General features: G+C 56.1%; 9 protein-coding genes across 9 annotated transcripts; 6 read left to right on the top strand and 3 right to left on the bottom strand.

The window, feature by feature from the left end:
- Positions 1-1,044: 1,044 nt before the first annotated feature.
- D7B24_000009 (uncharacterized protein) lies at positions 1,045-2,385 on the top strand (the record flags this gene model as incomplete). Its single annotated transcript, XM_028634275.1, has 2 exons — positions 1,045-1,681; positions 1,739-2,385. 2 exons carry the CDS (start codon positions 1,045-1,047, stop codon positions 2,383-2,385), a joined length of 1,284 nt encoding a protein of 427 aa, XP_028499315.1.
- A 1,170-nt stretch (positions 2,386-3,555) lies between these two features.
- Positions 3,556-5,016, bottom strand: D7B24_000008 (uncharacterized protein; the record flags this gene model as incomplete). Its single annotated transcript, XM_028634274.1, has 2 exons — positions 3,556-4,778; positions 4,929-5,016. The coding sequence occupies 2 exons, from the start codon at positions 5,014-5,016 to the stop codon at positions 3,556-3,558; spliced, it is 1,311 nt and encodes a 436-aa protein (XP_028499314.1).
- Positions 5,017-7,872: 2,856 nt separating this feature from the next.
- D7B24_000007 (uncharacterized protein) lies at positions 7,873-10,232 on the top strand (the record flags this gene model as incomplete). The annotated part of the gene is made up of 8 exons (XM_028634273.1): positions 7,873-7,880; positions 7,972-8,008; positions 8,066-8,130; positions 8,185-8,227; positions 8,294-8,893; positions 8,977-9,071; positions 9,145-10,042; positions 10,122-10,232. 8 exons carry the CDS (start codon positions 7,873-7,875, stop codon positions 10,230-10,232), a joined length of 1,857 nt encoding a protein of 618 aa, XP_028499313.1.
- An 819-nt stretch (positions 10,233-11,051) lies between these two features.
- Positions 11,052-13,521, bottom strand: D7B24_000006 (uncharacterized protein; the record flags this gene model as incomplete). Its single annotated transcript, XM_028634272.1, has 6 exons — positions 11,052-11,182; positions 11,260-12,449; positions 12,506-12,709; positions 12,772-12,902; positions 12,959-13,124; positions 13,184-13,521. 6 exons carry the CDS (start codon positions 13,519-13,521, stop codon positions 11,052-11,054), a joined length of 2,160 nt encoding a protein of 719 aa, XP_028499312.1.
- Positions 13,522-14,135: 614 nt separating this feature from the next.
- Positions 14,136-14,479, top strand: D7B24_000005 (uncharacterized protein; the record flags this gene model as incomplete). The annotated part of the gene is made up of 3 exons (XM_028634271.1): positions 14,136-14,143; positions 14,206-14,333; positions 14,391-14,479. 3 exons carry the CDS (start codon positions 14,136-14,138, stop codon positions 14,477-14,479), a joined length of 225 nt encoding a protein of 74 aa, XP_028499311.1.
- A 1,313-nt stretch (positions 14,480-15,792) lies between these two features.
- TUB1_1 (alpha-tubulin) lies at positions 15,793-17,528 on the top strand (the record flags this gene model as incomplete). Its single annotated transcript, XM_028634270.1, has 5 exons — positions 15,793-15,804; positions 15,996-16,054; positions 16,117-16,427; positions 16,485-16,988; positions 17,050-17,528. The coding sequence occupies 5 exons, from the start codon at positions 15,793-15,795 to the stop codon at positions 17,526-17,528; spliced, it is 1,365 nt and encodes a 454-aa protein (XP_028499310.1).
- A 737-nt stretch (positions 17,529-18,265) lies between these two features.
- On the bottom strand, positions 18,266-20,108 carry NOP12 (Nucleolar protein 12; the record flags this gene model as incomplete). The annotated part of the gene is made up of 4 exons (XM_028634269.1): positions 18,266-18,781; positions 18,854-19,912; positions 19,974-20,040; positions 20,098-20,108. 4 exons carry the CDS (start codon positions 20,106-20,108, stop codon positions 18,266-18,268), a joined length of 1,653 nt encoding a protein of 550 aa, XP_028499309.1.
- A 662-nt stretch (positions 20,109-20,770) lies between these two features.
- Positions 20,771-22,919, top strand: D7B24_000002 (uncharacterized protein; the record flags this gene model as incomplete). Its single annotated transcript, XM_028634268.1, has 3 exons — positions 20,771-21,840; positions 21,890-22,373; positions 22,431-22,919. The coding sequence occupies 3 exons, from the start codon at positions 20,771-20,773 to the stop codon at positions 22,917-22,919; spliced, it is 2,043 nt and encodes a 680-aa protein (XP_028499308.1).
- A 744-nt stretch (positions 22,920-23,663) lies between these two features.
- Positions 23,664-24,763, top strand: RPF2 (rRNA-binding ribosome biosynthesis protein rpf2; the record flags this gene model as incomplete). The annotated part of the gene is made up of 3 exons (XM_028634267.1): positions 23,664-23,677; positions 23,734-23,895; positions 23,986-24,763. 3 exons carry the CDS (start codon positions 23,664-23,666, stop codon positions 24,761-24,763), a joined length of 954 nt encoding a protein of 317 aa, XP_028499307.1.
- Positions 24,764-24,801: the final 38 nt, after the last annotated feature.

Genomic DNA, 24,801 nt, shown 5'->3' with positions numbered 1-24,801 from the left:
TGGTGCTTCGGCGCGGCCCACGGAGAGGAACACTTTGACCTTGTATCCACTTTGTCGGCGGCCCTTGAACCTGGGAGCGTTAACATGACGAATTCGGAGCTTGGGCACTCGGCACTCGGCACAAACAAAGAGAGACCACCAACTGAAGTGAGAACTAATTACTCCTAGCCGTGATGCCGAAAAAATTGGCATTCATGCCCTCTCAAAGTGGCCGGGACAGGTGCTGTGCTGACTGCCCTGCGCTAGTGTCACTGGCGACGCTGTTGGCTTGTTTCAGATCTTATGGTCCCGACGTGGTGTTTCCCTGGATCGACAGCTCTCAGCCCTACACCAACAGTGGGCGATACGTAACTCGTCAGTTTCTCCAGCAAGATTTCGGCTTCCCCCATGTTCTATCCTCCATGCACATCATCTTGTCAGGCAACCTTAAGAACGTTTCAAGGTTGGGACGACTCGGGTTCGCCACGTCAGCTGCTCTTCCAGAACCTCTGCCTGTGACCAGCATGACGGCCAGACATCGAACGCAGCAATTCCATTGGGAGAGGCCGGACGTGGGCGGCTCCGGCATGATCACACCAGCCCGATGAAAGCCCATCAAGCTGAAGGCTCGGGTGGTCGTGGATGTGCGTGGCATGACCAAGTCACGCTTCAAGTATATTGAACAGCCGGGACTGGGTTTCTGTGCGTCTGGGAGACGGCAAGTCGGACCTGCCGTGTTGATGACAGGGGACAGCCTTTCGCTTCTGTGCCAGAACTGACTCTCATGCCAGGCACGGTTCTGAGGATGATGTCCGGACTCAACCTTTCCGACGCCAATGAGGTGCACGAAGTCCCAAGCGCGAAACATCGTTATATCTCCCGCTTGATCTTTGTAGTCAGAATATACAGGATCCTGGTAGCAGTGTGATAGCGCAGACATTCAAGGCCTCAACGACAAGGACATTTAAACTCATGTGTCCATACGGTCCAGCCGGTTTGCGAGTTCGAGGATATCACACCAACACCTAACCGAAGCCTAAACTGCTGCCTGCACAGAAACAAAGAATGTATTCCATATCGTGCCTCTGCCTTCTGCTCGCTTTCGCGAACGCACAACAGAACCCGGAAGTTGTCCAGACAGACCTCATCCACTTCAAGTCGCAAGCGTCAGGCCCCTTTATCCCTCTTGTCCAGTTTTCGCTTGAGAACCAAACCATCAATGCTCTCTTCGACACGGGTAGCAGCGATATCATCGTTCCCCAGACGGGCAGTTCCATTTGCCAGAACCCTGCCCAGCAGTGCGACAACTCCTCGGCATCTGGCTTCGTCACGGGTGCCTTTGACACACCGGCTGGTCTCGCTCGCGTCAAGGGTCTAACATTGCAAGCCAGTTTTGTCAACGGCGCTGAGTTCAACGGTGACTTTGCGGCGCTCGATCTAGCGATGGACGGGCAGACCGTCACGGGCACGACGGTGGGCATCTTCATCAGCGGCTCGCTGCCGCCCGATGCGCCGCTGTTCCCCATCTTTGGCGTCGGGCCCGTCCAAGGCGAGGCCGTGGGCACTACGCAGCCTCAGCAGGGCAGGAAGCTCAGGCGCCAGGCGGGCAACTTTGCGAATCTATACCCAAACCTGCCTGCGCACATGAAGGAGATTGGTATGATCAAGTCGAACGCATTCAGCGTCTACACCAATGATGTTCGTAAGTATGGCCCATACCGTTCATGTCTGCCCGACAACGTCTGACGAGTAAAATCAGGAGCCAAGACGGGTTCCATCATCTACGGAGGCATCGACACTGCCAAGTTCGAGGGCCAGCTTCAGGAAGTGCCTCTAGAACGAACGAACGACGGCGCCCTGCCCTCCTTCGTGATCAACTTTAGCTCCGTGTCCATGGAGACGGGTATTAGCGGCGGCAACGGGGAAAAATCTTCATCGCCCATCAACAACGGCGCACCTCGGACAGCAGCAGCCACCACGGACCTCACACCCCGAGACGGCCTTCCCGTGGCCCTGATGGATACCGGGGCTCCCTCGATCCTCTTACCCGCCCCCTCAATGCAGATGCTCGCCACGGCGTTGGGCACGACCTTCTCGGAACAAGACGGCCTCGGGCTCATCGACTGCCAGAAGCTGACAGCCGACAGCGCCATGGTGTTTAGGTTCAATAATGATGCCATCGCGATCAGGGCGCCCATGGACATGCTCGTCGTGCCGCAGGAGCTCATCCAGGATGCGCGCCCGGGACAGTGCGTGCTGCCCGTGTTCCCGAGCCAGGACACGGCCGTCATGGGGCTGCCGATGCTGCAGTCTGCGTACGTGGTGTTTGACATGGACGGCGAGAAGCTTTTGATGGCGCAGGCCAAGTTCAATGTGACCGAGTCTAGCCTTCGGGAGTACCCATAGTCAGGCGCAATAGAGGGGGATTTGTCGTAATAGGCAGTATATATATGTTTCCTTAAAAATATCTAGATTTAGTCGTGTTGAGGCGGTTAAATAAACGGTTTCGGAATGGTGAATAAGTGACATAATGAGGATACAATATCACCTACCTTACCTTGCAGAGAAGGGGAAGAAGATGATGAAGAAGAAGGAGAAAGACGAGGCAAAAGGATTTCTCCTCGACGGGTATCCGTCTCGAACCCGGTGGTTCCTCTACGCGCCTTCCGTGGCCTGCGCGCCCTCACAGTTAGAGGCATGTGATATTGGGTATTTGCTTAGGGTGACCTCTAGGACCGCTACACCATGCGTCACGCTGTAGCGGCCCTTGTTGGAAATGGGGTGGCCTACGCGTGCTTATCAACCGATGGAAACTAGGAAGGAGCTGTGCCAGGCAGCCGTGGGAGGCACCTGGAGCTCGAGCGGTGGCGGTAAGGCAGGCACAGCGGCGTCGGCGTGCGGCCACCTGCCGTATACACGGGTCAGGGGTTGGCCACGATGTTCGGAAGCTTCCAGGCTGAAACCCTTCTTATGATGCGTCAAGGATCACAATGCCTGGCAGTAGAAGCAAGAGCTTAAGGATCTACTAAAACACAGGTGAAGATGCTCATATCAAGTGCTCAAGGGAGCGCCTTCAGCCCTTGACCAGGGATTCAATCAGACTCAGTCCTCGTCGGCCACCAAGTAGACATCTCAATCGCCATGGACAAGCATGTAAAAGGACAAACAAATCATTCTCATTCTTGATATCATCGTGGCCAGAGGCGTGTCCCCGTATGGCTGAAAACGCCTCCAACGCCGCCGGTAAGAAAACTAAAGGGGGTTGCCAGAATGTACATAACCCCTTTTCCCTATCCAGAGCCGCCGTGTATTTGTATTGTCCTCGAGTAGGGACCGACTGCAACCCCAGAAGCGTCATGAATGCGCGCTCGCTGCCGCGCGTGGCCGGGTCTAAAGATAAACGTTGAGAAGAAACGGGTAGGGCCCGGGCTGTTTCGATGAAGAAAGCTCGTATCGTGGTGAAGTGGTGGTCATGTCGATGTTTTGTAGGTTGAGATGGTACAGATGTGTAGTGTATCGCCGCTCATTTTGGCGCAGGTCGTCGGTCAAGTTAGAACACAGCGAAGGATGGCCTCTTCAGCCCGCCCCGGCTACATTCTCCTTGACGTTCAACGCCCACTTCAGCTTGGCTAGGACTTCCCGGGTCTCTTTCAGCATGGCTTCTTGCTCTGCTTCCCTGGCTACCGCATTGGTCTTGATGCTGTGCAGCGCCTCCTCCTGCTCGTCCTTGTACGCCAAAAACGTGGCTTCAATCTCGTCCCTCTGTCTCTTCAGCTCTCGTATGTTACCGTCTTGCTGGTCACAAAGGTCACGCAGTGTGGTGATCTTCTCATCGTCGCGCCGCCTCTCCTCGACAAGACCGGCAATCTCGCTTCTCAATTTCAAATGAGCCTTCTTGACTTCGTCACCTTGGTTGTTCCAGTGCGAAGCGATGGCGTTGTATCGCCCCTCCATCAGGGCGGCGTGCGCGCCGGCCTCATCAACCTGTCGAGTGCTCGTCAGGCGCATTTTCTCCATTTCATCTCGCCAGCCGCGCTCGCGTTCCAAGGCATCCACGGCTCGGCGTTTTTCCTGGTCGACGGTGGCGCTTAGACTTTCGACTTGCCGTTCCTTCCGGGCAAGCAACGTCTTGTTGACATTGGCCTCAAGCAAGCGACTCTCATAATCGCTAATGAGACGCTCCATCTTATCCTCCACAAGCTTGGCGGCCTGCTTGGCCTCTTCTGCACGAAGTTGTTCAATTTTGATGTCGCGCTTCAGGGAATCGTTATCGCTAACGAGCTTGTTGATGACGCGGCCGGTTTTGCCGAGGCCGGCCTTGCCAATGGTAGAGTCCCATCCAGCCTGTCCTGGAGGTCCCGGGCTCTCCATACCACCCACGGCAAGCTCATCGTCTGGAGAGTGGTCGTCTCGTCTTGGAGAGTCGTGCCGTTGCGGTGTGTCGTGCATAGTGTTGCTGTTGGCCCAGCCGCCGTTGCCTTGTTTTAGTTTGACGCTGGACACTCTGTCTTGACTAGAGGACATGCTGGCGGCACTGGCGTTGCTGTTGACAGAGCTAGAGAAGGCTGAGTTGCGAGGGCTGGATGTGGTACTGGAATCGCTGGGGTTTTCGAAGCTGGGCACCGTGCGAATGGTCTGTTGCATTCTCTGCGTATCTTCGTGCGAGGGTGATGTGTACTTGGATGGCAAAGGGCTGCGACGACTGATCATGCTGTTGGAGATGGGTGTTGGGATTGGTTCGGCGGCGGCACCAGAGGAGGAGGGTGCCGACCGATCTGATTGTGACGATAATCGGAAGTCTAGGGGGTGCGAATGTCAGCTGACGTTGTGGTGTAGAGCATAGACGGCAGCATGCAGAAATAAAGGACAGAGGAGGCTCGAAAGGAACGAAACGATGGCTGGAGGCTGCGAGAAGAGCTTCGGAACAGGTCGTAGCAAGGCGTTCTTACAATCTTTGTGTTTAGGAGTGAGGTCGGACTGGTCGAGAGACTTTGTGGAACATCGGGGTTTCTGGTATTTTTGCAAAAGACTAGGCATGTCTATCGCTCATTGTTTGATCAAAAGGGGGACTGGCGATGCTCTTTTTTGAGGTACCCAAGTCGTGTCGGAAAGCGAGCGCTGTTGCACAGGTAATGCGATATGATGCAAGGTTGAAGAAAGTCGGTCAGTTCTACAGTAGCAGTAAGGGGGGTTATCGAGTCGTGAAGAGCAATTGCTGGGCCTGGGCTGAGAGGGATTAGCGTTGAATGGGAGAAAAGGCGATGAGTGAATCAGAGCGGATGAAAGATAGCAGATCGGGATGTTGTCGAGCAGGGGCGGCAGATGGGGAAGGGCTATATTTACCTGCTTTGATGTGTACATGCGCAACCCGTGCATGCCTTTACGATTTTTTTGCTTCCCTCCTGTCGCTGTTGACGTTGGTGTGGTGGTATTGCATTGAGTTGGACGCATCCAGTAAGCCAAGCACGATGAGTGATGGGGCTGATGGACGGGACTGTGCCTGCTGGTTCGGTTTTCGACCAGGCGGACCAGGATTTGCAGACCAGCATCCAGGGACCAGCTCCCGGTCATTGGGTGGTTGGCCCCTTCCCGCTGTCTCCCTCCAGGGCATACTCTCCACTAACAATGCTGGCCCCCCCACTTCTCACCACTGAGAGGAAGCTAGGCACAGTGCCAGGGCGTTCCCCAGCAACGAAGATCGCTGCGTCACCGCCCCTCCCAGGCCCCCAAGCCCCCCTGTCGCCTGTCGCCTGCCGCCTGGGCTGTGGTGCTCTATCGCCTGCCGGCCGGTGGTCGCTCTTGCCAACCTCCCGTCGTCTTCTCAACGCCCATCCATCCAGTGACATTGGGCAGCGCAGGGAATCCGCCGATCGAACTCTGATGCACGGTCCCAGCATCCGACCACCCTCCATTACCCTCCATCGCCTGTACAAACACGGACAGGATCATGGACACCAGCTCCTTTTGGTATCAATTGGGGACACCAAACAGTCAGATGTGCCACGATCGACCTCTTCCCCAGATCCCCTTGAGCTAGTCCCGTTCATTCTGGCTGTCAGTGTGCCATACCAAGACGATAGTGCATAGTCCATTGCAGCCAAAGCACGCCCCCCCATTGTCGAGTCATTCTCCGCCCACAGCTGGGAAAAAGCATGCATAAACACCCACAGCACCGTCCGTTTGAGAATCTCACAGCTCAGCTCGCCCACGCCTCTTTAGGCCGGGAACATCCTCGACCCTTTTTCGGGAAGATCTGGCGTCTGCGCAGCCATATCTTCCGACTGGTCCGCCTTTTTGTCCTGTCCAATCTCCTCCACAGTCAAACCCTTGAGGCCTTGCGGCAACGGTCGCTCTAATCGAGACTGGAGCAAACGAATCTCATGTGTAAAATCTCAACCAGCATGCTGCAAAGGCCCCCTATCATAACAAGTCGGGTATGCATCCCTTATTTTTCTAGAGTGTGGCGAGATGTGAGCCCGGCGGGGCATAAGCTCGCCCCTATTGCCTGCCACCCTGCAATATCGTGTCACGTTTCAAGCAGCACCTCAACCAAATTGGGCAGGCCAAGCAGGTGAGACAGTATCAGCTTCTTGTCGTATGGTATTGCAACGCCCATTCAGTGAGCGCAACTGAAGACTTCTTCAGACAGTGGCGTAATTCTGGCTTTGTGTCGGACTTGTTTGACCATCTCTGTGCAATACGCTCGATCTTGCATCGACAGCAGCAAAACTCTGAATCAACATGAGGTCTTTCGGAGGAGATGTTTTAGGGGTATTGCTCTAGAGGATGGCACGAAACCTCTCGATGACAACGCGGAAATGGTCCTGAGCAGACTTGTCATCGAGATATTGCCGATTTACCGTGCCTCTCGACATGAGTATCATGACAACTTCAAGTGCTCAATGGACCTGAAGTATGTTCAGGGAACGCGCCTGCTATGGTCTCAACAGTGATGTCGTAGCAAACATCATTCGGAGGTCGTGAAGCAAGGCATGCTTGGACTTCAAGGCTGCATTCCGACTTCGCAGATATTTCAAGGAACTATACCGATGGGAGCCGCGTGAAGCTTGACATGACTCAAGGGGGAGATGGGGCGTCTTCAGCTTCGAATGGGGACTTCTGGAGACGACTTCAAATCCAGCCCCACAAGAGAGAATCGATGCAGGTGGCTCTCTTGCCATCCTTGGAGCTTCATACGAAGGTAAGAGGTTTCCATCTTGTGCACAGGTGGAAGAGCCTTTGAAGCATTCATCTCTGCTTACTAGGACTCACGTGCCGAGCAGAGCATTCTTGGGCCCTGTGATGCGCAAAGAAGGTATCTGACACTGGAGACGCTTGAATATGTCAACAAGAGATGCCCATAGCCATCAAGCAAGCAGCCATGGCATCTGAACTGCTAGGTGGACCGAAAGAGGCTGACCATTGCCCTGTCATCGCTTCCATGCGGCAATGGAAGGACACGCCTTGACTTTGTGACCCCGCCATCCGGTGGTGCCTTCAGCATGCAGTCCGGATTCGGAGCTAGGAAAATTTCTGTGGGACCACCCCGCGAGTAAGGAATGGGCCATTACTCTGAAGACTGGGACGTAGGTGCAGCAATTGAATCATTCTTGAGTGCCCCTCATTGCCGATGACCGTCCAAACTTCCAACCTCGAGACTCCCCCACATCACACTTCTGTGACTCAAACTTTTGACATTGTGACTCCGATACAACCCACGACGAGCTGCGCATCGAGTTCATATTTATTCCTTCTCCTCCTCCTCACACACGAAGGAAGAAGGTTCTTGTGTCACCATCGCGACAGTCTCACACTGCTCGCTTCTTCACACGCGAAAACCGCCCCGCACCAACCGAACGGTTCCCAAACATCGGCCGACGTTCCACCTCCAAAATGACGATGTAAGTTCCTCGACCTGCCAATCAACGGTTCACTCCATGCAATAGAAAATCATTGTCGAGCCGGACTGACATTCTGAACCCTCCTCACAAGGCTCAAGGAACCCATCAAGAAGTACAAGCCCTTCAAGGTATGCCGAACTAAACCTTACGTTCTCCCAACCTGGACCGCAACTGACTTGAAGCAGCCGCCTCGCCTGCAGAACCGGCAATGGCCTGACAAGGTCATCGAGAAGGCCCCCCGATGGCTCTCGTACGCCAGATACTTACCCTCCCAGTAGTAGAAAACTTACTTACCTCCTCGCAGTTCTTGCCTTCGCGATGGCAACCAGAGTCTGCCCGATCCCATGGTGCGTTGCCACATTCTCGCGCGCACCCACTCTTCCTGCCGTCTGACACTGATTCGTTGCAAATAGAGTGGCGATGAGAAGTGGCGTTACTTCAAGATGCTCTGCGATCTCGGCTACAAGGAAATTGAAGTCTCATTTCCGTCTGCGTCACAAACCGACTTCGACTTCACCCGCCGCCTCATCGAAACCCCAGGCGTCGTGCCCGACGATGTGTTCCTCCAGGTCCTGTCGCCCTGCCGTCCCGATCTCATCCGCAAGACCGTCGAGTCCGTCCGCGGAGCCAAGAACGCCATTATCCACATCTATCTCGCGACAAGCGCATGCTTCCGACAAGTCGTTTTTGGCTATACTGAGGAACAGACTCTGGAACTTGCTGTCGAGTGCGCGAAGCTCGTCAGGTCTCTGACCAAAGACAACCCTGAGGCTTCCGGAACGAATTGGCAGTTTGAGTTCTCGCCTGAGTGCTTCTCCGACACGGACCCCGAATACGCTGTGAGGGTATGCCGCGCTGTGAAGGCTGCGTGGGGCCCCGACGGATCAAAGGGCGATCAGATCATTCTCAACCTGCCCGCTACGGTCGAACTCGCGACACCTAACATTTATGCGGATTTGATTGAGACTTTCTGCAACAACATTGGTGACAGGGAGGACGTGTGCATTTCTCTGGTATGGCGTCATCTTTTTCCTAACTTATTGACGAAGTTGACTGACAATGCTCGACAGCACCCTCACAACGACCGCGGATGCAGTTAGTACAACCCGACATGCTGAATACTCTTGGCGCCGCTAACAAAGAACAGGCGTTGCAGCGGCCGAGTTGGGCCAGATGGCTGGAGCTGACCGTGTAGAAGGCTGCTTGTTCGGGTTCGTCCCTTTCCTGACTCCTTATATCTGACGAAGTACTGAACAATCAACAGCAACGGCGAGAGGACGGGCAACGTCGATCTCGTCACCCTCGCGCTGAACCTCTACACCCAGGGTGTCAGCCCACAGATCGACTTTTCCGACCTGAACTCAGTCATTGACATGGTTGAATCCTGCACCAAGATCCCCGTCCACCAGCGTGCTCCTTATGGCGGCAGTCTCGTCTGTGCCGCTTTCTCCGGCAGCCATCAAGATGCGATCAAGAAGGGATTCCAAATCCGCCAGCGCGACGGCCTTTCAGTCGAAGACCCATGGAACGGCATGCCCTACCTGCCCCTGGACCCTCAAGATATTGGTCGCAACTACGAGGCCATTATTCGTGTCAACTCGCAGTCTGGAAAGGGCGGTACCGCCTTCATCCTGCAGGCCAAGCTGCAGCTCGATCTCCCCCGTGGCCTTCAGGTGGCGTTCTCCAGAGTTGTTCAGAACCGCACCGAGGAACTTGGACGCGAGCTCCTGGCCAACGAAATCACCACCCTCTTTGAGTCCACGTACTTCCTCAACGACAACCCCCACTTCAGCCTGGTCGACTACAGCATCAGCCCAGATCGCTCGCAATCACCCGCGCCCGCGCCCCCCGGCAAGACTCAGGACACGAAGAGCTTGAGACGTATCTTCGAGGGCGTGATTGTTATGAACGGCGAGGAGATCAAGCTGCGCGGTCGCGGCAACGGTCCCATCTCGAGCATGGTCGCCGCTCTGCGAGCTGTGAACATTGACTTTGACGTCAACGACTACAAGGAGCACGCTATTGGCGAGGGCCGTGGTGTCAAGGCCGCCTCCTACGTTGAGGTCAAGCCCACGGGCAGCAAGCAGACGGTCTGGGGTGTTGGTGTCCACGAGGATGTCGTACAGAGTTCGCTCCTGGCCGTGCTGAGCGCGGCGAGCTCCGTAAGCCCCCTCCCTCGCCCTACAGAGCAAGAGTGAACAGTGATCGGCGGACTTTGAATTTGCTAACACTGCTGGACAGTTCATTGCGAGCCGACCTACCAGCCCTACCCTGAACCCCGTGGCGGTTCCCGTCCCTCAGGCGACGCCAAATCTCATCTCCGTCTTGGAGGAAAAGGCGAATGGCATGTAAAAAGAGATGAATGCAAGGTGGGACAAAAAAAATGTAATGGTAGATGATGACCATATGTGTCGGCTGGGATAAAAGTTGAAGATGCTTCACCAGAGTTTTCTTCTTGAAGCGCGTCGTTGATTCGTGGTAAATAAAATCTTTTTGAATAACCGACGCGGTATCCTTTCAATCACAGTGACTTATGGCTACTCTATTCAGCTCCATTTTGAGACCGTGCGGCCGAAGTTATGCTTCCATTTTGACCACGATCTTCAGGCTTGATTTAACACATATCCTTGGGCAGTGACACGACTTGCACGCTGCTTGTGAGAGTGAATACTGGCGAAATGCAGCAGAATTTACATGTCCAACTGGACGCGGACATGTCGGTGGTTAGGTATAGTTCACATGATAGTTTCGACCCCATCAACACCTGCTCCAGTTAGATGAGAAAGGGCGCGAGGAACCGGATACCTGGTGTTACAGAAACATGATACAGTGACCGCGGTGAATACCTGCCGCCCCGCCTCCGACCAGCGACCGCACAACGAGATTTGTATATCTGTTGCCAGTATCTCCCTCCTTGCCACAAGAGGCAACATTCACTAAAACGCCAAAAGCCAATTGCGTGCTCATGCTTGTCCTCGACTTTTCCTCCCCGGGGTATTGTTGTTTTCGGATCACGCGAGTGATCATGCCCTAACCCCTTCTTGTCGAGGCGACCCAGGGCGAGGGGGAACCCGCCGACACCTGAATGTATCCATTCGACCCGTGCCAGAGCTTGCATGATCTTCGTATCAATGCATGAGAAACCCAATCATTCGTCGTTGCTCGCCGTCACTACGTGGCAACGGCCGCCACCGGGGTCGGCACAGGCGCGCTAGCCTCTTCCGCGTCACGAGTGGCCGACTCCACGAAGGCCGGCCTGAACTTGTTCAAATACTTGCTCGCCAGCGGGCGTGCCTCCTCGTCTAGAAACAGGGTCAGCGTTGTGGTCATTGCTGGAACAAACAAGACGATGAAAAGAAAATCGGGTGGCCAAACTTACACTCGACCCAGATGTCTTGCACAGTGTCCAATGCCATTTCCTTCGCCGGCGGCCGCATCATGACCACGTAGAGCAGACTCGTCAGCACCAGCGGCACGACGGAGGGGTCACGGCAGATGAGCTTTATGCGCGCAAGGATCGTGGGCGACAGGTCCGGGACCTCGCCCAGGAAGCGCGTCAGCACCTTATCCTGGGCGTGCAGGTACTGCGAGAAGCCGTCGATGAGCTTGACTGCCCATGTCTCGTATTGGCGGGGCGCGCCGTCGCCCTCCGTTTTCTGGCGCAGCCGGTCGTTGTACCACTCCTCCGTGAGCCACGTGATGGCAACGTCAATGCGACGACGGAAGTCTTCGAGGACGTAGGAGTAAAGGGATTCCCGGATGCTGTTGTTGAGCGTCGGCGCCGACTTTACCTCTTCTTTCACGGCATGATCCGGCTCTGTTGCTGACCTGCTGGCCAGACGGGTGATGATGGCGATCCAGGATTCTCTGTCGTTGCTGCTGGCTGCAAGGCGGTTGACGCCAGATCGAACCCGCTTGTTCGCTTCTTCGAGGGATTTGACAAACTCGAGTATCGACAGGACGGAGACTTGGCCGCCTCTCAGGGCCAGTTCTGGTGTCAGAGGTGGTGGTGGTGGAAGCTTGAAGGCCTTTAGGCCAATATCTGTGTTGTCAACCTTCACCAGCGGCTCACTGTCCAGCTTGTTCAGAATCTGCTCTGTGTCCTCCGCTGGATAATCATCCGGCTCGTATTCATCGTCGTCATCGTCGACACCGAGCGGCGCCGTCTCTGGATTAATCTGAGGCACCGGCATGGCCGCCAGCGCGGCAAGTCGCCCTTTGATTCCATCAACCGCTTTGTAGAGCAATTGGGGATCTATCCTGGACAGGGTCGACACATTGATCCGGGCGACCAGCTCTGCCGGCACCGTTGAGATGTCGAAAGCCTTCAATCCTTCACTGCCTGTAAGTGTGTAGACATCGGCGAGGCTATGTTGGCCAGGAGCTAGGGGTGTGACCTCCAGCTGTTGTGGCGCTGGCGCAAGAGTCCGTTGTCGTTTAAGATCTGCGCCCTCCGGCATTACCTCCAGGCCACGCTTCCGACTTGACTCATCAAGGATCTCGGAACGCATGCGCATCATGCCCTCGACATGTTGCTGGATCCGAGGGACAATCGGGTTGTGAGGGTCGCTAGGTAGCACATGTCAGTCCGACATCTCGAGTCATCAGCACAGTTGTTACAATACCGTTTCGCAATATGCATCAGTAGCATCCTTGTGGTTTTCTCCATGGACTTCACTAGCACACGTATCCGGGGTGTCATGGGCGAGTTGGCAAGCTTCAAAGGGTTGAATTGGAGCACAGCGGCCAGAATTCTGTTCGCTGTGGTAGGGCGCGTGCGTACAAGGATGGACAGACAGTTCAGAGTAGCATCAACGAGAAGAGCATCGCTAATGTTTGGGGCATCATGTCAGTAGCGTTGAGGTTGGAGCACGGAAGCTCTTCTCCTTACCTGGCCTGGTCTTGAAGTCCACCCAATATCCTGTCAAGCAACCCAGCTGCCTCCGCCTCTAGTGTCTGGTGATCAAGGGTCTGATGATTCCTTGGCACCTTATCCAGAGAAACATCGAGAGAATCACCGCGCTGTGAGGTTGGTTAGTACGACGACCAATTGGCTGGAAGAACGAGCACGACCGTACCCGAGGTTCTTGGGGGTTTGCGACTGACTGCGCCAGCACAACCCGTTGCGCAAATTTCATGCAGCATATCCGCAGAGAAGGCTCAGCATTCTCCCAGATACGCAGTATACGAGTCTTGATCTTAACCATGCGCTCCCATGTCATGTTATCGTAGGAATTGTTGATGCTGTCCACCAGTCAGTTTGCGTCTCTTTCGTGCCTTCGACTCCTCGTCGGCGCACTCACATCCACCGCAAGGCGATCGGGTAAATGCTTGCAGAAGCTTGAATTGCGCTGCGCAACACCTGCAGATCTTCGTTTGGGTCTTCCAGCAGGTCTTTCAATGTTTCGAGAACAAAGAGCTGCATGGTCTCCTTTTCGCTCAAGGGCAGTGCTGGTGTCGCAAATGCTTCGGCAAGAAACTCTGCGCCCCATCTTCGCAATTCGAGGTGGGCGGATGGTACAACAATTTGCAAGATGCTCTTGACCACATTCGAGTAGTATTTAACATCGCTTAGAACAAGCTTCCGCGCATCGTTCAGTTGCCGGATCTGGTCGCTGACGGATAGTTGAGGGGACGCCATGATGTTGAGAGGCTGCAGGCTCGTAGCTCTGCGTTTGTATGTGAAGTATTGAGTGCGAATCGATTCTCCGAAGTGTACAGGCGGCGTCGGCTAGGGTTCATCGGCTACGAGCTGTCGCGACCTGTGGAAATTCCCAAGCTCTGTCCGAGCCGCATCCCGCCCGAGTATTGCAGGCGCTCAAAGGTTCGTGTGTCTGATGATCGTGGTGAGGGCGTTTTCGTGTTGCTGAGAGGGGGGGGGCAGGCTGCGTAACAGAAACTCTACTGCACGACAAGGCAGGCAGGATATGTTTGGTTCGAGAGTGAGGTTCCACGGTCTCGGTCTGGACGCGCGAAGCTTGGATTGCGTAGGTGGTCTGTGCACCCCACGCAGAAGCTCCTGTGTGATCCCTGTTCAATCTTGCACTATCGGTTCTGCCGTGCTTTTCCCGGAGTCTTATCGCTTTCATTGTTCGACTTCGGTCCAGCAACTTTTGCGACACGAACATCCCGAAGGTCATCGAACGACGATTGAACAACGACACAACGTCACAAGCCGCGAACTCACGGCTCACCAAGTAACGAAGTCTTTGACATCTCACGGCTTGTTCTCAGAAGCAACAACTAAACAACACAATGGCGGGGTACGTGTTCAACTTGACAGATGAACAGCCAATTGGTCGAATAGTGGCCTGACGAAGGACAGAACTCAAAGATCATCATACTACGACCGCCACCTCAGGCAAGGCCCGGCTCTGATTCGGGCGAGGAAGCCGTACATAGTCAAGAACGCTGTTCTCGGCCTGGGATTGTGGACCATTGTTGGGGGTGTCTGTAAGCTGCCCAGCCAAGCTCCCTTACCATGGTCATCTTACTGACCCTGAACGCAAGACTGGTACACATTGAAGGCTGTTGGCCAAGACGATTTCGAAGATGTCAAGGTTCCTGATGCGCCCAGAGAACCCCAACAAGCGAAATAAATCGAGAATATTGTGACGCGCACTGGGTGGACCAAATGAAGGGTGGTGTGTAAGGCTAAGCCTAAGGGACAGCAGGCATGGGCAATTTATCCATGGTTGCTCTGTAAGATTGTATTGGAGTTGGTTGTTACATCGATGCCGCACATGCTCTCAGGAGACATGGCGGAAGAAGGCCCGAGGATGCCTTTTAGATATCCCCCCACTGAATGAAGACATGTACAATTCTGTTCTGTGGTAGGCATGGTTATGTTTATTTGTCGATCCAGGACACATGCTACTTTGACGTTTTTTGACTGGACCTGGCCATTTCTCCCCCATGTGGTAGATGGTTTAAAGTTTTCTGCAAGGGAGTCGGCCGACCTGCTTGTCGCAGAATCAAGGAGCCGCATGTACTGCAACAGACTTAGTAACATGGATACCCTGAACTTATCATTACTGCACTGACAACCTCGGCAACGAAGACAAAGTTTAGCTTGGTCGAACGAAGTGAATTATGCAGATGATCCTGCATTGCAACATGATGAACCTCGTAGACTCGATATTGAGGTTCACCAGTTTGCTCACGGTGGAGTACTGATCGGCCGTCTGCACCATATCTGGGTACCTCTACGAAGGGATGTAGGGCCCAACAACGCATGAAGAGCAAAGAGGGGTTACCCCCCTTCAAAATGCCAGCTAGCTAGCTGGTCGCACCCACCCACCCGAACCTCACTCCGCGTACATTACATTAAGGAACACCTCTGCAACGTTGAAATTCCTCTCGACGTGGTAGCTGTCAAACGAGGAGATGCCTCCCATCTGACAGGGTCTCGTAGAGACAGGACAAGCAGTGTCCTAGACATTCATCACCAACCACTGCTGCCACGGAAAGCTGACGGTGTCCAATCATGGCCGCTTCTGAGCCACTGCTGTCCCTATTCGATACCCCACTTCCCTTGTGGCTCAGCACGGACCATCTGGCGGTGAGAAGCAGAAGCTCGCTCATTGGCCTGTGAGACGGCAAGGCCCAGAAATCCACCAGGGTCCAGCACCTGAGGACCTGGCGCTAACCCGCGATGTGCATCTCCCAGCGCCTTCCCCCTATCGCGCCACCCGATAGTTGACGTGCCCCGCCTTGAAGCCCACAATTGAACACCCGGTCCCTTTACTCTGTACCCAGGCCCGCCAAACCTCACCACAACTGGGAAAACCACCTCCTTCTCCTCCTTGCCTTCCTTGGACCTCTGGACCACACCAGCGCTGCGCGCGTGAAAGCTGCTCTCTTCTCCGCTGCAGTCTCCGTCTTAGCCTCTTCTCCGACAACATCATTCATCATGAAGGGCGAGGTATGTTGAAGCTTTCCCTGTTCCTGAAGCTCCCATGCCAGATGAAGCTATCGCGGGCCGTCCCATTCCTCAGGGCCGGACCCCTGAAAACGAGTGGAAATGGAACTCTGCACTTCGGCTGGCTGAATCCGCCATCAACCATTTTTGTTTGGCCTTGATTCAAGCATGCTTACAAGTTGGTCCCTTTTTAGATTCTTCACCTCCACCTTGGCCAGGCCGGTGTCCAGCTGGGTAACTCTGCTTGGGAACTGTATGTCCACTCGACCCGAAACTTCTCACCATGCTGCTGCTCGGAGGCTGACCTCTAGCTAGCTACCTGCTCGAGCACGGCCTCGGCGCTGATGGTCGTCCCGACCCCAACGGCCCTGAGATCGGCGACCCTGGCTCTTTCGAGACCTTCTTCTCCGAAACCAGCGGTGGCAAGCATGTTCCTCGCTCCATCTTCGTCGACCTGGACCCCTCGCCCATTGACGAGATCCGTACCGGCGCCTACCGTCAGCTGTTCCACCCCGAGCTGTTGATCAGCGGCAAGGAGGATGCCGCCAACAACTACGCCCGTGGCCACTACACCATTGGCAAGGAGATGGTCGATAATGTCATTGACCGCATCCGCCGTGTTGCCGGTAAGAGCCATCGGCAGTGATACATCTGTAAGACGGTATGCTAACGATGCCGCCCAGACAACTGCCACTCCCTCCAGGGCTTCCTGATCTTCCACTCCTTCGGTGGTGGTACCGGTTCCGGTTTCGGTGCCCTCCTTCTCGAGCGTCTTTCTACCGAGTACGGCAAGAAGTCCAAGCTTGAGTTCGCCGTCTACCCCGCTCCTCGTGTCTCGACGGCCGTTGTCGAGCCTTACAACGCTGTCCTGTCCACCCACAGCACCATCGAGAACTCCGACTGTACGTTCCTCGTCGACAACGAGGCTGTCTACGACATCTGCCGCCGCAACCTAGACATCCCCCGTCCCTCATACGAGCACCTCAACCGTCTGATCGCTCAGGTCGTCTCTTCCATCACCTCGTCTCTCCGATTCGACGGTGCCCTGAACGTCGACCTCAACGAGTTCCAGACCAACCTGGTGCCCTACCCTCGTATCCACTACCCCCTGATCAGCTACGCTCCCGTTGTGTCTGCTTCGAACAGCCAGCACGAGAGCTTCAAGGTTCAGGAGTTGACCTTCCAGTGTAAGTCAATGACGGTCTGTCGTGGTTGAGGATGGTAATGCTGATGACAAAATAAAAACAGGCTTCGAGCCCAACAACCAGATGGTCGTCTGCGATCCCCGCAACGGCAAGTACATGGCTGTGGCTCTGCTGTATCGTGGCGACGCCGTCCCTCGCGACTGCAACGCTGCCATTGCCGCGCTCAAGGCCAAGTCCTCCTTCAACCTGGTCGAATGGTGCCCCACGGGCTTCAAGCTCGGAATCAACTACCAGAAGCCTGTTGCCGTCCCCGCCGCCCCAGGCGATGGCGGTCTCGCCTCTGTCGACCGTTCCGTCTCCATGTTGTCCAACACCACCGCGATTGCTGAGGCTTGGTCGAGGCTGGACCACAAGTTTGACCTCATGTACAGCAAGCGTGCTTTCGTGCACTGGTACGTTGGTGAGGGCATGGAGGAGGGTGAGTTCAGCGAGGCCCGTGAGGATCTTGCTGCGCTCGAGAAGGATTACGAGGAGGTTGCCGCCGATTCGTTCGAGCCTGATGAGGGTGACGCTGAGTACTAAGAGGTGAAAGACGACCCCGGAGAGTTGCCTTCCTCGCGTTTGCGTTTTGCTCTACACACTTGGAAGGGGGTCGGGACTGCGGCTGGGGGTGGATCATGCTTCTGCAGAACAAAAGTCTGCATTGCTTCCTGCCTTCTCTTGCATCCTGATAGCCTGTCGAGGTGGTGGTCTGGTAGATTTCTTTGTTCTCCTCGTCCCCTCGTCGAACGACACGACGCTAGGCCTAGGATTGATTACCCCTTCTGAAACCCATTACCCAACGAATGGATCTTTTGTTTTCTGGAGTCTCTGTGATTTTAATAGATGAGGACCAGGCTAGCGTTGTGGGGTCTTTCGTTGCTTGTTTATCACGACTGCGGAGATGTGATTTAGCTGGTGCTTGGTCGAGGTAGCTCGCAAGGCAGTTGAATTGCTTGGTGGAACAGGAAGAGCCCAAGAACCTCTGTCGAGTCAGTCGGTGTGAAGTTAGAGATTTCTTCTTGACGTTGGTTCGAGCACATGAAACAGCGTCGTGGATTCAACTCAACGACATGAGACGAATTGATGAACCAGTCGATGGAAGGGAAAATGCGGAAGCATCGGGAAGAGACCAGATTAATCACCTTCGAAGCCGAACACATGCATAATAAGTCGAGCCATGAAAAGCCATGATATCTCTATTTTCGTACGCCAACCCCCGGTCCATGTAACACAACACACAAGTGGTATCACAACAGCTACCTTGGTCCCCGTCCCCCTCAATCCTTACTCGTCTTGCCACCCTCCTTTCGCCATGCCGCGGCCCTCACGGCTCCACGGCCCTTCTTCTCCACCCGTCCCTTGTTGACCCTGCCTTTCTTCTTGCCGATCCTCACGTCGCTCGGCCGCCCGTCATTGGCGCTCGCGCGCTTGCCCTCAAAGATGATCTCCTCGGGTGTCTTGAGGACGAGCCCTGACCCGCTGGCCTGCTCCTTGCCGTCGCCGCTACCACCGCGGCCCTGCTTCTTCTTCTTGTGGTCGTACAGGGCGCCCGAGCGACCGAGCAGCTTCGAGGCGCGGCCGGCCATGGAGAGCTCCTCGTTGGTGGCCTTTTGCTTGTACTTTGTCGACTTCTTGTCCGTGGCCTTGTCGCCGGCCGTCTTGGCGCGGGAGCGCTCCTGTGCGAGGGCCGTCTTGTGCGGGGCCTTGGCACGGGTGACGCGGAGGGTGCGCGGGAGCATGGGGGGAAACTTCTTCTCGTTGAGGAGCAGGGCGGCCTCGACGTCGTTGGCGTCCTATTTGGATGTCAGTGGCTGCTCATGAAACCTGTAGAGAGGGAGAATATGGGTGGATGGGGGAGGACGGACGTGAAACTGAACGTAGGCGAAGCCCTTGCCGACGCGGGTCTTGGGATCACGGATGACGCGGACACTCTCGACCTTGCCGTCTTCCTTGCCAAAGACGCGCCAGAGGCCCTCCTCAATATCGGAAGGGACCTTGTTGCGCTTGCGCTCCTTAGTCTCGCCGCTGGCGTCCGTGTTGAGGACCGTCTCGTCGTCGACGAATCCGAGGTTGCCGACGAAGACGCAGCGACGGTGGTCTGTGGGCGCAGGGTGGGCGACGCTGTCGACGCGGATGTGGCGATCGAGGACGACGGAGCCGTTGAGCGTAGTGCAGGCCTTGCGCGCCGCGGCCGGGGTTGAGTAAACGACATAGGCGTTAGCGGACTTCGTCGTGGCTTCCATGAGCGAGTGCGTGATGTAGGCGGCGCGCTTGGGCATGGAGCCGGCCGAGAAGGCGAGCGAGCGGAACCGGATCGACTCAATCTTCTCGCCCTTTTCCAGGACGGTCGAGAGATGCGTCATGAGCGTCTTCTTCGCTGCCTTTGTGGTGCTCGCTTCGGCGGCAACATTGGCAAGGAAGACTGTGCGGCTGGCTTTCTCGACATCCGTGTCCTTGGTGCTGGCATCATTCTTGTCCTTTGCGACGAGAGATTCGTGGACGGGGAGGACTTCCTTCTCCACGTCATCGTCCGAGGTTGTGTCATCTGCCTGCTCGGCCTTGGGGGCCTCCGACTTGTTCTTCTGACGCTTGAGCTGGGCCTCTTCCTTCTCTTCTTCCAGTGCGAGTTTGTTCAGGTATTTGCCCTCGAGGTCGTCTTCGTCGCGCTTGCGCTTGCGCTCCTTGGGCTTCCGGGGGGGTTCCAGCAGGCGCTCCACTGCCTCCTCCACATCCTCTTCCTCGGAAGCCTCGCCTTCAGCATCGTCTGAGAGCTCAGAGAGGTCGGCATCAGCATCCACCATGTCCTCATCATCGTCGTCGTCACCAGCTTCCTCCTCCTCGTCGGACTCTTCGGCAGCCTTTTTGGGCCTAGGCGGTGGTGCCTCGGCATATTTAGCCCTTGGGTGAGGTTTGGCAGGTCCAGCCTGGAGATTGTCAGTCAAGTTACGTCTCTCCGTTGATCGTACAGAGCAATTATCGGCTTACGCTCGAGGAGAAAAGAGCATCGAGGGTGGGGTCCACGGCTTTGGACGAGGCCGTCAACTTGGAGGTTCTGTTACAAAATTAGTACACATTTTGTTATCTGATCCAATTTCAAAAGGCAACCTACTTTTTTGACATGGTGTATGACAATCGGTGGTTTGCGACGGACTGATGGGATCCTGGCCGTTTCGTCAAGTCGCACCCCGAAGAAAAATGTCGAGCTCTAGGCCTCTTCGCAGACACTGACGGTCAACTTTACAGCGGGGCACATCCCCAATCTGGCGCTGCTAATCGATTGGTCGAGTTTTGCCGCGCCGAACCCGCAAGGGGACCCACTTCAGGGCGCCTCTCACCGCCTCGGCTCCCAACCAGTGAACGGGTTTTGTTCTGCCGACCGAAGTGATGCTGGTGCTCGGTGCTGGTGCAGGTGCGCAAGAGGAGCGAGAAGAGAGGAGCAGAGGCACGAGGTAGATGAGCGCATCTGATGGAGTGGCAGGTTCACTAATGCTTCTTCCGGTTTCCCACTACAACACCACAACGCCCACCCAACAAGCTCTGATTTCCCTACCAACAGGAAGCGAAACACCTCATTCCCAATTTTATTCCTTTGACTCTGGCAATTTATTCTCGCAGCACCTCCTGCCGACACCCTTCGCGGCCGCTGCAGCTCCGCCCCTCCAACCTCTTCCCGACCCGACCTCCTCGCGCGAAAACCTCTCCCACCCAAGCCCCAACAAGCTTGCCCCAACGCGAACATAATACATCCGTGTTTGCGACTGTGATCACATAGGAAAGAAGCGATGGCGGCCGCTGGGGCGATCCCCCCTGCGCTCTCGCCAGAGCAGCCGACCCTTGACCACGACGACAGCAACATCTCCAGTCCGTTGAGCGACGTCGAGGACGGAGACGGCGACGAAGGCTCTCTCGATGTCATGAACATACATCACGATACGCCTCGCCAGCACGACGACGACGAGGGCGATGTGTCCGAGTCCGACAGCAATCTCTCCGACGCCAACGACACCGAGGCCGAGACGGAGCGTCTCTTCGACACACCGCAAGCCCAGCGACACCGAGACGTCGTCGTCAATGCATTCAATGACGGTCAGATCTTTGAGCACACCCCAAGTAAGCTCCAGAAAACATTTTCCGTCGACGACGAGGCCGACAATAGCGATAATGAGTCGCTGTCCGACAACGACGACGTGTCCCTGGCATCGAGCCCCGGCGACGGATCCCCTTCCCCGACCAAACCTGCCAAGCCCGCCGTCACGTCGTTGGCAAGCCCTGTTCGAGAATCATCGGAGACGAAGAAGCGAAAACGGTCACTTCCCGTCGATCAATCCGACTCTGACCAACCTTTGAGAAAGCGCACGGGCTCGTTCGCCGCGCCAGACTTGGGCGATGCTGCGCGCCGCGAAGATGATGAGGATGATCCTCTGTCGACGCACCCCAACAGCGGGAACCAATCTGCCGACGAGGAAATTCCAGTCCTGACCACCGAAGCCAAGACTGAGCCGTCTCGAGACAGCGCCAGCCCAGTCAAAGCGTCCAGCGTCACGCGGAAGCTCACGAGGAATGGCAGCAAACACAAGACCGAGGACGGCGACGATGACAAGATCAATGACGCCGATATTCACGAAGAAGGCACCGCCGACGAGGGCGTTGAGCCCCGTGTGGACGAGGATGTAGCTGTTGCCGAGGTTGAAGACGATGCCGACGCTGCCGCCAGAGACGAGGAAGAACGTAAGGCAACCTCTTGCAATGGCATGAACGAACGACAGCTAACGCCATGCGCAGTTGAGAGGAAACAAGCCGCACTCGACGAGTGGAGTCAGCTCGAAGCCAGATTTGTGCTCTTCCGCGAGAGGTCAGTCCCCATGCCGGCTCATGCCTGCCCGTTTACTGACTTTTGCCAGGCTCTACAAGGAGCGCCTTGAGCGTTTGGAAGCCGAGGAGCAGTCTCTCCAGTCCGACAATCCTACCCACCCTGAATATCTTCTCATGAGGCAATGTCTCGACGAGCGACTCGACAACAGGATGCGCGAGGTCAACAGGGAACATGAGCTCACAATCCAAGCCCTCGACAGACTCTCCGTTGCACGCAGGGCGCAGATCTGGGGTCAATTCTACCAGGGTATCCGGGAGAAGCGTGAGCAATACCTGGAATCGCTCAACCAGGAGTGGTACGAAACCCAGAACGCCAGGCGCAGCGCACATAGCGTCCCCGATTACAGCATTCAATTCCCCACGATCCCTGCCCAGCGCACCAGGAATGCTGTCGCATACAACACTGAGGTGGCCTACCTCGCCGGCCTCGCCAAGCATGAAGGCTTTCCCGCGGTTCCTGCGATGCGAGGTGCAAGCGCTGCCGAAATTGATGACGATCTGGAAGCTATCAAGGTATGTCAAAACAGCAGTACTTGTGTGTCGGGGAACTTTCTTGCTAACAACAGTCAGCGAGCCTCGCGTTCTCGCCAGAGATCAATTATGCAGCCTCTTGAAGACTATCAGGCCGTTTCATTTGGAGGTACGCTCGGTCCGGCCGGCGAACAGTTTATCAAGAACACGCCTTGGGCAAACCCCAACCACATCTCCCACAAGATGCAACATGTGCCTCTTCACTCTGAGCCCGGTTCCAGCACCGCCATGCCCTCGGCGCCGCCACAAGCTGGTCCCTCGCATGTGGGCCAACACCACCACCACCATCACCACCACCATCAGCAGCAGCAACATCTGCCGCCGCCGCCGCCCAACGGACAGGCAACATCTCAGCAGTCACCAACACTATCAGCCGTGTCTCCAGAGACGTTGCGAACGGCCAGCGTCCTCAGCCAGGGCGTCCACATGAAGCATGCGGGAATGGGCGGTGTGGGCCGCGGAACCAAGGCAGTACAGGCACAGGAGCCGGCATCGAAACAGGATATGCCCATGGCTGTGGCAACCTAAGCGACGCGATCACCGGGCGGCAATTTCGGCGTTTCATTTGCGGAGGGCGCTCACACGTGCGATGATACCCAGGCCACAGGTGACACAGGGCCTTTGTTTTCGGATGTCCATACTCGGCGCGCCACCACGCGCAACTAGAACTGCTGGCATTCAACGAGGCGCATATGCGCTCCTCACAGAGGGCGAGAGTTTTCATGTCCTCGAGACGAGCGGTGGGGGGAGGGAAGTGGCTTTGCTTTGCTTTGTGTAATGAGAAATGTACAGGATACGGGATAGGGGAGCGGTGATGGGAACCTAGTCCTCGGGTGTTTTCGGCAGCATCGATCGCATATAACGCAATGGAGTCAGTCATCAGTGAGGATGTCGGCAGCTCAATGGCGGCAGCACCTAAATTCCTGCTTGCTCATCTGGTCGAATACACTCCGAGTTGTCAATTGTCAAGCATTGGAGCGTGAGCGTGGGCGTGAACGTGAGCGTGAGCAGGGGTCCTGGGCGGAATGCACACCGCGGGGTGCAGGCCTATCGATAAGACGGGCTCCACCAAAAAAACTGTTCCCAGCCTTTGCGTTCAACTTCACCATTGAGCTCTGCACGACAAACTCGACTGCCGCCTTGTCGCCACTGTCCATTGCATCGATAGACCGAGCGAATATACCCCTTGCCAACGCTCGTTTTTCAATCTGCCCGGCGTGTCAAGAAGGAACGAAAAGAAAAGACCGGCCAATCTCAGACCCACAGCCCACGATGCTTCGTCAAGTGTGAGTCTCGAATGCCAGCAGCCTCTCTACGCCGACTATACATCTGACCAGAACAGCAAGCCGCGCAATGCGCGAAGCAAGCGCGCCCTCGCCGATCGCGAGCCCAAGGTCGTCGAAAACCCCAAGCGTCTCATGGCCCTCAAGGGCTCGACGTGCAGCCAGGCCGTGCAGGATGCGCTGAGCAACCTCTGCATCATGCGGGAGCCGCTCGTCAAGAAGTGCGATTCAGCCCCCCCCCCCTCCCAGTCTGATATTCCCGAGTGAACAAACAGGAAGAAGACTAACAGGCATGTGAAAAAAAAAAACAGGCTCACGAAGAAGAACGAGATCCACCCGTTTGAAAAGGCCGACTCGCTCGAGTTCCTCGGCGAAAAAAACCAGTCGTCCCTCGTCATGTTTGGGTTCCACTCGAAGAAGCGGCCGCACACGATCACGTTTGCGCGCCTCTTTGCGCACAAGGTGCTCGACATGCTCGAGATGCACCTCGACGTCGACACGTTCCGCCAGCTCGAGCAGTTCAAGGGCGCCAAGTTCGCCGTCGGCCAGCGGCCCATGGTCGTCTTCTCCGGCACGGCCTGGGACTCGCCCGTCGCCAACGAGTACACCATGGCCAAGAGCATGTGGACCGACTTCTTCAAGGGCGAGCCGGCGGACAAGGTCGACGTCGAGGGCCTGCGCTACCTCGTCAGCCTGTCGGTCGAGGAGGAGGGGCTCGCGGGCGCCAAGCCGCCGATGCGGCTGCGCGTGTACACGATCCGCACGAGGCGGTCCGGGCAGCGGCTGCCGCGCGTCGAGGTCGACGAGATCGGCCCGCGCATGGACTTTCGCGTCGGCCGCATGCAGCAGCCCGAGGAGGCCGTGCTCAAGGAGGCCATGCGCCGTCCCAAGACGACCGAGGAGCGCACCAAGAAGAACATCAAGACGGACGAGATTGGCGACAAGGTCGGTCGCGTGCACACGGGCCGCCAGGACCTCAGCCAGCTGCAGACGCGCAGGATGAAGGGTCTCAAGCGCAGCCGCGACGTCGCCGACGATGATGCGGCGAGCGACGACGAGGTCAAGACGGACAAGAGGAAGAAGAACTGAGGCAACGTCCCGGCCATGGGGTGGGAGGGGGGAGGGGG

The sequence above is a fragment of the Verticillium nonalfalfae genome (genome assembly GCF_003724135.2).
Source record: "Verticillium nonalfalfae strain VnAa140/NRRL 66861 chromosome Unknown scaffold_1, whole genome shotgun sequence".
Taxonomy (NCBI): Eukaryota; Fungi; Ascomycota; class Sordariomycetes; order Glomerellales; family Plectosphaerellaceae; genus Verticillium; species Verticillium nonalfalfae.
The sequence above is the reverse complement of the archived record's forward strand: the minus strand, read 5'-3'. Positions and strand labels throughout refer to the sequence as shown.